This window comes from Schistocerca gregaria, chromosome 1, assembly GCF_023897955.1.
Source record: "Schistocerca gregaria isolate iqSchGreg1 chromosome 1, iqSchGreg1.2, whole genome shotgun sequence".
In the NCBI taxonomy this organism is placed as follows: Eukaryota; Metazoa; Arthropoda; class Insecta; order Orthoptera; family Acrididae; genus Schistocerca; species Schistocerca gregaria.
In genome coordinates this window covers 1,104,877,539-1,104,890,609 of record NC_064920.1, presented here as the reverse complement: position 1 = coordinate 1,104,890,609, position 13,071 = coordinate 1,104,877,539, and the positions used below count along the sequence as shown (strand labels likewise).

The 13,071-nt window shown below is 41.6% G+C and overlaps 1 protein-coding gene across 4 annotated transcripts in view; it reads right to left on the bottom strand.

Moving 5' to 3' along the window:
- The window catches only part of LOC126282715 (sorting nexin-29), a 162,892-nt gene that overhangs the window by 95,600 nt on the left and 54,221 nt on the right, over positions 1-13,071 (bottom strand). For all 4 annotated transcript variants that reach the window (XM_049982216.1, XM_049982218.1, XM_049982219.1 and 1 more), the window contains exon 5: positions 4,987-5,121. In XM_049982216.1, the coding sequence (XP_049838173.1) occupies positions 4,987-5,121 (135 nt within the window). The remainder of the gene's footprint in view (positions 1-4,986; positions 5,122-13,071) is intronic.

Genomic DNA, 13,071 nt, shown 5'->3' with positions numbered 1-13,071 from the left:
AACTGTGTATTATTTTGTCATAAAGAGATACTGATGAGTCACAAGACAAGAACTACTGTAAAAAGAATAAAGGTGTCAGACAAGACCAAACCCATATGTACCTTGAAAACTATCTTTTAAAAATTCCTGAAGTAAATGGGAGAGGCAGCCTCGGTAGCCACAAATGTACAGAGTGTGGGGGATACCAGTACTCCAGCAGGTGTCATATGCTTTCTCTAAATCAAAACAGAGCTGCAGTCTATTATTTTTGCAGAAAACTGTTCATGACATTGATTGACAAAGAGATGAGATGATGAACTGCAGAACGGCACACACAGAATCCACACTGCGCAGTGTTCAGTTAATTCCAAGACTCAAGCCACCATACCCGCCAGCCATGAATCGCACATTCCATCATCTTCCAAACACAACTGATGAGAGAAATGGGGTGGTAGCTAGAAGTATGGTGCTTGTCCTTACTGGGCTTCGGTATGGGTACGAAAATGGCTTAACACCACCACCTGGGAAATGTGCCATCTGTCCAAATGAGATTGTATGTATGAAGGAGTGAGTGCTTACCTGCAAGAGAAAAGTGCTGAACATTTTAATGTGAACAATGTAACATCTGAATGTGAACAATGTCTGGCAATGGGGTGGAAATGCGGGATTAGTTGAGAGCACAGTCAGGCTCCCTCATAGTGAAGGCAGCATTGTAGCTTCTGAGAGGAGAAGTGTATCACTTAGCCTCCCTCACTCATTTCCAAGGGAGGAACGTGGGATAATAGTGGGTGGTACTCCAAATCTCAGCAAAATAGTGGCCCAAGTTATTTGAGATCATCTGCTGCAGTCATACCAGAGATCAGAAAATGAACCTTAGTCCCAGAGAGCTGACAGAGGTTGTCCCTCATGACAGAAGATGGAGTGAAATTGTTAAAAGAACTTGTAAAGGAAATATCCAACTAGCAGCAAGGTCATCGATCTCATCGGATTAGGGAAGGAAGTTGGCCATGGCCTTTCAAAGGAACTATCCTAGCATTTGCCTGGAGCGATTTAGGGAAATCACGGAAAACCTATATCAGGATGGCTGGACGGGGGATTGAACCATCGTCCTCCCGAGTGCACAGGAAATGGTCATTCTTAGTACGTGTCAGAGAGAATGAACCACACGAATAATGGGCAATGCAGAACGAGAGGCCAAATGGGAGAAGGTGTGCATGGAGTCTGAAAGCAATGTGAGTGTTCCAGTGTTAAGACAAGTGAGATTGAGTTGACTGCGAAGGTCAGCCAAGAGTGAGCCTCTCTGATAGGATTTTTTAAGAGCCCCAGAAGGGATGGTGGGCATAAAGTCATCAAACAGCAGAAAGGGGTGAGGCAGCTGACCAATAAGTTGGAGGAAGTCTGCCCCGGTGACAGTAAATGAGAGAGTGATGTAAATGTTACACAGAGAAAAGGTGAAACGAGGAAGGAAAATGTGGACTGTATGAGCTTGCAGGTGGATGTTAAATGAGATGGCTTGGCTATGGGCACATCCTGAATGAGCAGTGCGGCTCCCCATGAAATGGAATGCCATCCTTAGGGAGGGCGTCCAAAGTGGACCAGAAGGAAATGCAAGAGGTCAACGTGCTTGCAAGGGTGCAATTTCGATTCTTGCAGGCAGAAAACAACCAGACACTGTGATTCCAAGAGCAGCCATAATTCCTTCTTGTTTGATCTAATGCCATGAAAGTTCCATTAGAGAAAAGTCATAACAGGTAATGGGGAGGTGGGAACAAATGAAGGACAGTCACCTTGGTGGCTGCCAAATGCCAGCCTTTGAAGACTCACTGCTACAGGGCCCAGAGAATGGGGGATCTAGTTCCATGAAATCTACAGACACATCAGCATTCTCCCTGGGTTGGCTTGCAGGCTCTAGTTCAGAAAAATGGTAGACAGTGCGCACCGACGAAATGGCGGTCAGCCGAGTATCATGTAGCGACACTGTTGAAGAGGATTTCCGAGCCGGGGAAGGAGAAGACCATTTGCCTTTATTCGATTTCTTAGAGCCTTTATGGTTGAAAGATGAAGAATTGGAGATTTGTTGGATAGAGGGACATAAGAAGTCCTTGCACGAGTGTTCCTTTGTCCTTTCCAGCCTGCCAGTTGTGTAGCAGGTGATTACACTGCCACAAGCGAAGATTTGGTGGCTTGCTGTGCAGCTGTAGGAGAAGGTGACTAGGATGCTACCATGATATTGGGCAATTTCGTAACTGCAGTGCTGAACTGGAGGTCGCACATCTGAGCGCCCATGTTCTTCATGGGGCGAGGCATAGCAAGAACAGTACTATAACTGCCACATGATAAAATGCAGGGCTTTCAACTAGCCAACAACTTGCAAGCAACAGGGTAGGGTACTTTTTCCTTCACCCGGATCTCTTGGACAGTCTACTCATCGAGGTACGTGGGACACTCATGGGATGAGGTTGCATGGTTGCCATTACAATTGATACAGCAGGGAGGAGGCAGGTAATCGCCCTAATGAGCATCTCTACCTCAAGTAACACATTTGGTCATGTTTTGACAGGACATGCAAGAGTGGTCACAACATTGACACTGGTAACAATGCATTGAGTTTGTAATGTATGGTCAGACCATAGGGACTACACAGTCTGTCTTAATCTTCGCTGGAAGCAATAGTTGATCACATGTGAGAAAAACTGGAAGCAATAGTTGATCACATGTGAGAGAAAGAGTGTTTGTAGGCACTAAGTTTGTAACAACTTCTTTCATTTCTCAATGAACCGCAGTGATGCCCTGATCAGAAAGTAAATGCTTGATTTCCCCTTGCTCAGACCATCCAGCAGGTGAGTGTAAACAACACTACACGAAGGAGTCATCCTACGATGGGCCCTGACATGAAGTGGATAGCCATGTAGGAGCAGACATGTAAGCAGTTGTTGGACTTTAAAGTCACAATTGGTCTCCAGAAGCAAAGACCCATTACGTAAGCCTGCAATTGCATCAAAACCTTCCTGAATAATAAACAGATTAACTGTAGCAAAAGATTGACCTCCTTTGGTATGTGACACCACGAGGAACTGAGGTGCACCTGGGAGAGTTGTTGAATCTTTAGTCTCATTTCGTTTATGTTTAGCAGGTGTAGACTGAGATGATGAAAGTTGGATCATTGCAAAAAATCCACCATAACTGGAAGCATCTCTGCAGCAGTCCTTCTGACTCCCCCCTCCCCCCCTCCCTCCCTCACAGGGGTGCTCACTCACCTTAGGTGATTGTTGACACTTCTCAGACTCCAGACTGAAGGACAAATTGGCAATTGGGAAGGTAACAATTCAAGCAAACGCCCTCCCCCCCCCTTCCCCAGGGCCTCGCCTGTACCGAGGGGGGGGGGGGGGGTAAGTGTGAACAATACCTGTCAACCCAGAGTTGGGAATTACGAGTTACCCGGTCACATGTTATGTGTCTTCAGGAGCACACATGGAGAAAGACGCAACTAAGAGGGATCTCTAACACTGATGTCAGGGAAGGGGAAAAGGTGGAGGGAGGGAGGGGGGGGGGGGGAGGGAGTAGACAAGGCACTATTCTAATGCCGGGGTACCGAAACTTCAGAATGCATTCCCATCAGAAACCCAAAAAAATATTCCCTAAGAGAGGATAAAAAGAACAGCAGGAGGATAGGCATGCAGCACAGAAAGGGAAGATGTGCTCCAAAGGCTGGTAGCCAATGACAAACTCACCAAAGAATGGTATGGGTGATTGGGGAGGGGGGAGGGTGACACACTGGGTGAGAATGAAATATACACTGAAGCCCAAAGAAACTGGTATAGGCATGCATATTCAAACACAGAAATATGTAATCCGGCAGACTATAGCACTGTGGTCGGCAATGCCTATTTTCCCATCAACCATTCCAAGAGTGTATTGTGAATATCAGGAATCCGGTAAAACATCAAATCTTCAACAAACATCGCAGCAACCGGAAAAAAATCCTGCATGAAAAGGACCAACCATGACGTGACAGAGATGCAACCCTTCCACAACTGGAAAATTGTTACCTGGTCACGTGTCTTGTTTCTAATTGCATTGAGTGGATGGATGTGTATGGGTATGGAGATAACCTCATGATTCCATGTACCCTGCATGTCAGCAGGGGACTGTCCAAGCTGGTGGAGGCTCTGTAAGGGGTGGGGCGTGTGCAGCTGGAGTGATACGAGACCCATGATACATTTAGATATGACTGACAGTTGACACGTACGTAAGCATCCTGTCTGACCAACTGCATCCATTTGTGTCCATGGTGCATTCCGACAGACTTGGGCAATTCCAGCAGGACAATGCAACACCCCACACATCCAGAATTGTTACAGAGTGGCTCCACGAACACTTTTCTGAGTTTGAGCACTTCTGCTGGCCATCGAACTCCCCAGACATGAAAATTATTGTGCATATCTGTGATGCCTTGCAATGTGCTGTTCAGAAGACATCTCCACCCCCTCGTACTCTTGAGAATTTATGGACAGCCCTAAGGGATTCATGGTGTCAATTACCTCCAGCAGTACTTCAGACATTAGTTGAGTCCACGCAACATCATGTTGCAACACCTCTGTGTGCTCATGGGGACCCTGCATGATATGAGGCAGGTGTACTAGTTTCTTTGGTTGTTCAGTTTATTATAAATGTGGAATGTTGAAAATTCTATGAAGTTTCCAGATTTAATTAAATGAATGATTCACTTCCTAGTTCACTTTCATGACGATAAAATCACACATAATAATAAATGGATTAAAAATAAGAATGAGTGGCGTAAAGGTAAGATATTTGTCAAGATACCATCTGATAAATGGAACTAAAATAAATTTATCACTTTGTTCATACATGTCAGAAACCAAGGAATTGGTGAATGCTGAATTAGCAGTGAGAGACGTGCAATTTGATGGAAATGAATATTTCAAATAAAAGTCGTAACATTAAAACAAACAGAAAATGTATCAGTATTTGACAACTTTAACTTACCACAGATAGTTACAGGTGGGATAACTGGTTCACTACGACTCAAAGGTGTTCCTACTGACTCCGTCTCCATTGTAGCAGTACCACCATTCAGATCACTATTATCTATACTGATTGCAAATAGTATTGACCCAAGACCTGCAAAGAAAGTAAAACAAAATAGTGGAACTGTTGTTACTATGATGTGGCCAACACAAATAGAAAACTGACCCATGACTCATGTTTGCGAATTCTAGAGAATACACAAGAAGTACCAATTATTTCTGGTTTCTCCTCCTTGAGCTTACAGCAATTAAAGCATATTTTTTCTCCGAAGACATTTTGCTTCTATTTATAAAGTATCTTCTGTGGTAATTCTTGACATATGGAAAATATAATGCCTCTGCATTTAAATAACACAAATCTAAAAGGCAATAAAATGCAACTAAAACTACTATTGGAATATAGGAAAATAGGTTACATTTCAACACTTATTTCAGACATAGAATAATGAGAACAATATCGCTTTCCATCTTTCACAGTGTTATGTTAACCATATCAAATTGTTCATGAGGAACATCATATCTTGTCAACATTATCAATAGCAAGATAAATGCGAACTGCTACCATGGGACAAATTGAAAGCTAAGTGGATTAAACCGCGAGGCAATTCTGGATACATGTTACACTCTGCATTTGTTTGTTTACAACTAAATTTTCATCATTAGATTGTATAAAACAATTTCATCAGTATATAAAAATGAAAACAATCAATTATTGACAAAATAATTTAACTGGATAGATTAAAAAATCTACTCACCAAGCGGTGGCAGAATACACACACAAAAGAGGGTTGCAATTGGTAAGCTTGCGCAGCCACAGGCTCATGGTGAGCAGATTTTTTTATAAATCCAGTTAAATTATATCAGTTGGCCTCATGTACCCTAACACCAATCAGTGTGCTCTTCCAATGCCTTATCTTCGACCACTCAAAAGATCTGTTACATATTGCTTGTAAAGAAATACCTTTTTCTAAAACTTTGTAATGTGATTTCCTTGAACTGTTTACTGTTGAAATTGTTTTATATGATGTAACACTGAAAATGTAGTTTTACACAAACAAATACAGTGTCTACCACCGACTAGCAGTTTTATCCATGTGGCTTCCAATTTGTACCTTGGTAGCAATTTGCACTTATATTGTATCATGTCAGAACTTGCAATAACAAGACATCTAATGAACAATTTTATATTAAACAACAGAAAATCCAGGATAGATTAATAACAATATTATGAAAAGAACAGATTGCTACTCATCATACAGCACAGGAGCTACAAAGTAAGGTGTGTGTGTGTGTGTGTGTGTGTGTGTGTGTGTGTGTGTGTGTGTGTGTGTGTGTCCATTATGCCTGTCTGCGACTGAACAATTATATACACTCCTGGAAATTGAAATAAGAACACCATGAATTCACTGTCCCAGGAAAGGGAAACTTTATTGACATATTCCTGGGGTCAGATACATCACATGATCACACTGACAGAACCACAGGCACATAGACACAGGCAACAGAGCATGCACAATGTCGGCACTAGTACAGTGTATATCCACCTTTCGCAGCAATGCAGGCTGCTATTCTCCCATGGAGACGATTGTAGAGATGCTGGATGTAGTCCTGTGAAACGGCTTGCCATGCCATTTCCACCTGGCGCCTCAGTTGGACCAGTGTTCGTGCTGAACGTGCAGACCGCGTGAGACGACGCTTCATCCAGTCCCAAACATGCTCAATAGGGGACAGATCCGGAGATCTTGCTGGCCAGGGTAGTCGACTTACACCTTCTAGAGCACGTTGGGTGGCACGGGATACATGCAGACGTGCATTGTCCTGTTGGAACAGCAAGTTCCTTTGCCGGTCTAGGAATGGTAGAACGATGGGTTCGATGACGGTTTGGATGTACCGTGCACTATTCAGTGTCCCCTCGACGATCACCAGAGGTGTACGGCCAGTGTAGGAGATCGCTCCCCACACCATGATGTCGGATGTTGGCCCTGTGTGCCTCGATCGTATGCAGTCCTGATTGTGGCGCTCACCTGCACGGCGCCAAACACGGATACGACCATCATTGGCACCAAGGCACAAGCGACTCTCATCGCTGAAGACGACACGTCTCCATTCGTCCCTCCATTCATGCCTGTCGCGACACCACTGGAGGCGGGCTGCACGATGTTGGGGCGTGAGCGGAAGACGGCCTAACGGTGTGCGGGACCGTAGCCCAGCTTCATGGAGACAGATGCGAATGGTCCTCGCCGATACTCCAGGAGCAACAGTATCCCTAATTTGCTGGGAAGTGGCGGTGCGGTCCCCTACGGCACTGCGTAGGATCCTACGGTCTTGGCGTGCATCTGTGCGACGCTGCGGTCCGGTCCCAGGTCGACGGGCACGTGCACCTTCCGCCGACCACTGGCGACAACATCGATGTACTGTGGAGACCTCACGGCCCACGTGTTGAGCAATTCGGCGGTACGTCCACCTGGCCTCCCGCATGCCCACTATACGCCCTCGCTCAAAGTCCGTCAACTGCACATACGGTTCACGTCCACGCTGTCGCGGCATGCTACCAGTGTTAAAGACTGCGATGGAGCTCCGTATGTCACGGCAAACTGGTTGACACTGACGGCGGCGGTGCACAAATGCTGCGCAACTAGCACTATTCGACGGCCAACACCGCGGTTCCTGGTGTGTCCGCTGTGCCGTGAGTGTGATCATTGCTTGTACAGCCCTCTCGCAGTGTCCAGAGCAAGTATGGTGGGTCTGACACACCGGTGTCAATGTGTTCTTTTTTCCATTTCCAGGAGTGTATGATTAACGTAACACTGGTAAGTTAGAAAGCCATGTGCTACTCATTATACTATGTCTCTAATCAATGGTGAAATGGAAATATTTTCATATCTTTTTCTGATACCAGTTTTGTGTTGTATTTTATATGCTTGAAAATGACAATGTCGAAACACATAAGATGATTTTGCAAATAATAAAAAGTGTGGTTAAGACATCAGAAAAGTTATTAAAATAATAGATATGTAATAGTTGCCGAAAAAGATGTACATTCAACCATATGCTGACCCGGGCCAAAACACTTACTTGTGAACAGATCATAGGAAGTGCTCTCAGAAACATCAAAGCAGAATGGGGTGTTAGCAAAACGAAAATTACGAAACCAACACACTACATGTACCTATGGATCCAGAATAACCAGAGTAAGTGAACTGAAAAAAGAAATCAAACCAAAGAGTACATCTCTATTAGACCTGGGTTGGTGCCAAGCCACTTGCGAGGAATGCTTTCCATTGGAATTTTGGTACTTACAAATATGTTAATGCTGTGTCAAATGTTCCCTGACTCCAGAATTATAGACTGCTATTTATTCTGAAATTAAAGAAACTATACAGCTTATTGGTCATCCAAGTACTATCATTTTCAATAAATATTTAGAAACTGGAGTTTTCCCTAGTGGACTCCAAGTCTGTAAAATTGTAGCGATCTTCAACAAGGATATCCTATTAGCAAAACTAGAATTTTATGAAACACACAGCCCATTTTTTGCTATGATCAAGCCCTACTATGGAACACAGGGCAGTTTGGATCAGTTATAAACAGATGTTCTTCACTGAAGTTTGCACTTTTGTGCTCCAGGGCTCAGTCCTCAGTCTATTTATTTCACAACTACATAAATGATTTAGTCTCTTATGTAGGAACTAATTTAGAAATATATTATACACAGAGGGCACACCACTGTGTAACACACACCACATTATAGAACTGTATCAGGAACTTTGAGAAATATATAATTAGCAATGAAATGATTTTCTTTTAATGAAGTACTTTGTGACTTAACACACAGGAACACATTCTGGGATTAACTAAAAATGCACAAAATACATCAGTAAAACTGTTAGGCTTTCATACTGAGTCAAAAACTGAGACAAAAACTGATCATGTCTGGGAGAGAATAATTTTTAGTGTGCTTCAAGTGGAAACTGGCAGGTGCACTTACTAATGAGTATCTGGAGATGCTATATTTTTGTCTTTACCTATCACACAACTCTTACAGCTTACTGATATGGGAACATTCCTGTTTTCTAAAATAAGTTCTAAAATTTAAAAAAGTTATCAGAATAATGAGCAATGTGAATCTTAAGGAATACTGTGACCCCCTTTATCAAACTGAAGATATTGACAGTCGTCAGTTGCTGTATCATTACTTTGTATTACATGCAACTTAAATGAGTAACACCAGAGACAACTAACACTATCGCAACACCAGAAGCAAACTCGAGTTTTCTGTCCTGAGATACACTGGCAAGGACAAGAAACTTCCTTGAAGTAATATGTTTAAATTTTCTTAAACTCCACTAAATTCTTGCCCTACAATATTTCTAAATGACTGGCTACTGAAACATCTGTCGACAAGATAACTGATCTATTTGAAATGAATGTTTTGGTATTAGTTTTTGTTTACATTATCAATAATGTAGCACTAAATTTTAAGAATTGTTTCTGTAAAAATACCTTGGCTATCAATTATATACCAATGATTAAAACTATCAAGACGTAAGTGGCCAACGGTTAATAAAGAATGAATACGAAAGCTCGATGCAAAGCACAATCTTTTCAATATGGTTTACATGCCTGTCGACTGCTTAACCCTCAAGTACATTATTACCTTTACTCTGACCACTTCTATTATTCCATCTAGGACTGCACAGTTGAAAAAACTTATCCCTCAGAAAAGTGGGAAAAGTATTACTAAATCATATTTTGGGAAGATGTAAATGAGATTCTCCTGAAGATTCCAAGGAGACACACTATTATACTTACAGGATATTTCAAGGCATATTTGGGTAAAGGGAATATACTGTAATGTAGTTACCAGCTATCCAACACACATGCAAAAAACTGCAATGCAAATTTTAGCTTAGTCATCAAGTCCACAGCTTCTAAGCACCTTCGGAAGAAACTGAAGCTGCATCCACCATACAATCTGAACTGGGAGTATTACAAATACATCATGTGGTCATTCTAGAAAATTCTAAAAAGGAAAATGGAATATGAAAGTTGAGAAGTGCTCATTTGAATTCTGGTCAGTAGTTCTCCAAAACTAAATTTAGATTGTACCCAGACAAACAACACACAATGCCCTTAACGTAATTGAGTTTGACACAGGACAACTTAAGAATAAAGTCAGAACTTCAACTGTGGACAACTTATGAAATGACACCAAGGTGAATGAGGCTCTATTTTATACAGCCACTTGACTATTATCTCTCACCAACAAAAACAACACATACTGCACATTGAAGACTCACCACACAACAGTCCAAATGCAGTCAGATGGCAAACGCAGAGTTTCTATAAACTGAGGAAAATTTGTTAAAATACTTATAAGCTTACAATGAAAATATCGTAGTGAGTTTAATGATATCTCTCGTGTAAACAACAATAATCAAAGAAAGTTTTTTGAGAAACAAGTCTACAGACCTTTACAAAGACTTCAAACAGATTCTGAGATTCAAAACACACACACATTAACAACGATAGCTGTAATATTTCAGCTGAATATTTTAAAAAATCCTCAATCCTTCATCCAAGAGTCTGATTACCAAAGAGAAATGTTAAGCCTAGAATCACTAGGGCCTCCAGTGGGAAAAGCCCTTCCAAATTGCCATAGTATTTAAGAAAGAGGCAACTGCGAAGACAGTTGCTGAACTCTAGAGATGTTCTGGTAACAGCACAGTAAATGACCTTACTAAAATCGTACAGAATATCTGCAAAACAGAATTTGCTATCTGACTGGATCCCCACTTTAATCCATTAAATTCAAAGAAATGATGTAATTTATGGGAATAACTATTGAACGATTTGTCTTCTCACAGTTATGCAAAAGATTCTATCCAAGGGTTACTGAACATGGACAGATAATTATATATTCAACTTTACCATTAACATGGATCTTTCAGGAAGATCTGAAGCAGTGCTGAACAAATCTTTAATCTCTAAACAGTACAAGACTAGTATTGAAATCACAAACTGCACTGTAATAATCACTCTTGTTGAGCTCAGGAAGGTGCAGACTCAGTTTTTGGGAAGAATATTTCAGGAATTACGGTTATAGAATAAAACACTCTAACTTATTCTACAGAGTGTGGATAACACCATTCTCCAAAGTAAAATTTTAGAGAGCTCCGACGGTTCTGAGATTGAATCAGATGTCAGGTCATATGATGTGTTTCTGTTTTGATCACTCATCTTCAATTGCATCCTTGAGAGAGGTGTATTGCAAAAGGTTGCAATGCACGTCTACTTCCTGATAAGGCTATCAGTCAAACATAGATTTCACATTTGAGATAATGTGCCAACTTCAAGCAAGGTAATAAAAAATAAAATAAACACCAGAACACAGCAAAGTCAATATAATACAAAAATTTAGAGCTCTCTATGAGTGGACTGAACTGAACTTCAGAGAATGCAGCCCTGCCTGCAATAATAATAAAATGGGACTAGCCCACCAATTGATTCAAGAAACGTAACAACAAAAGATTATATCATCATCATGTGAAGCTGAAACATTACACAACAGCCACCTACTCTGAAGCCTTGTATGCCATATTGCGCCCAATATTGGAAGTTCAGGAATACTGGGAATATAGAAACTCTGTGCTGGGAAAGGTGGATAGCTCTTGATCATGTGCAAAGATTACCTCTTAATTCCCTCAAAAACCATATGTTCACCTACTGCCAAAGCACGACAGTCCAAACCATCTGCCTGATGGAGATAAAAAATGATATAAAGAAACTGGGTCTGAGACACTAAGACAGACACACACTGCAGTGTGTCCACAATTTTCAGGAACATTTGTATCTAAACTTGGCAAACCATTGTGGAGTGCATGGCAGTGGGCATGCCAATTCAAAACATTTATTAAAGCTCCTTCCCACTCCATTCCCATACAGTTTATGGGACGACTGTTTAAAGGAGCCTGATGACAAAAGAAAAATGAATCATGTTGTTGTATAGACACTATGCTATGGTATCTTGTGTTAACTACAAACTTAAGGTTTTAATCAACCACTGAAGCTTCATGTATGAACATTTTGTCTGAAAAGCTTTGTTAATATCTGTTTTTGTGAGCTGAGAACTTTATTTTGTAGTGAGAGGTGTGAATGTAGGAGCTCGCTTATAGCCCCCACCCATCTGCAACTGGAAAAGAAGTCACTGCACAGCAGACTACACCATCAAGAGAAAACAAGACGACGACAAGGAAATTAAGAAAACAAGGTAATTGTTATTATATGGAATGAGTGAAGACTTGGCACCTTGCTATGTATTGATCACTTAAAAATCAACCCATTACAAGAAAAACGCCTCACTACCTGAATAATTTCTTTTTTCATCTCATCATACTTTTATTCACTCAATTCTTCATCTTCGGAGCTAGTTGGTGGGTGTTTGCTTTGTGTATCTTGGTTATGATGAGGCATTCACTATCTGTTCATAATAGCTTAACCAAATTCCTATTTTCTTATTCATTATTAAACCAACAAGTGCATACCCCTATTTGATTTTGTATTTATAACCCTGTATGTACCTGAACAGAAGTCTTTTTAAACTAGCCGCCTAACTTCACTAATTCCCACTGTATCTAACTTCCACCTATCCATTTCCCCTATTATATTTTCCAACCTACCTGCTCAACTAAGGGATCTAACATTCCATGTTCCGATGTGTAGTAGAACGTCAAGTTTTGTTTCTCTGCCGATGATACCCACCTGAGTAGCCCCCCCCTCTTCCCTTGGAGATACGAATGGCGGACTATTTTACCTCTCAAATATTTTACCCAAGAGGACGCCATCATCATTTAATCATGCAGTACAGCTTGGGGAAAAATTACAGCTGTAGTTTCCCCTTGCTTTCAGTCATTTACAGTACCAGCACAGTAAGGCCATTTTGGTTGATGTTGAAAGGCCAGATCAGTCAATCCTCCAGACTGTTGCCCCTCTTCAGGAACCATACATTTGTCTGGCCTCCCAAAAGGTACCCCCCCCCCCCCCC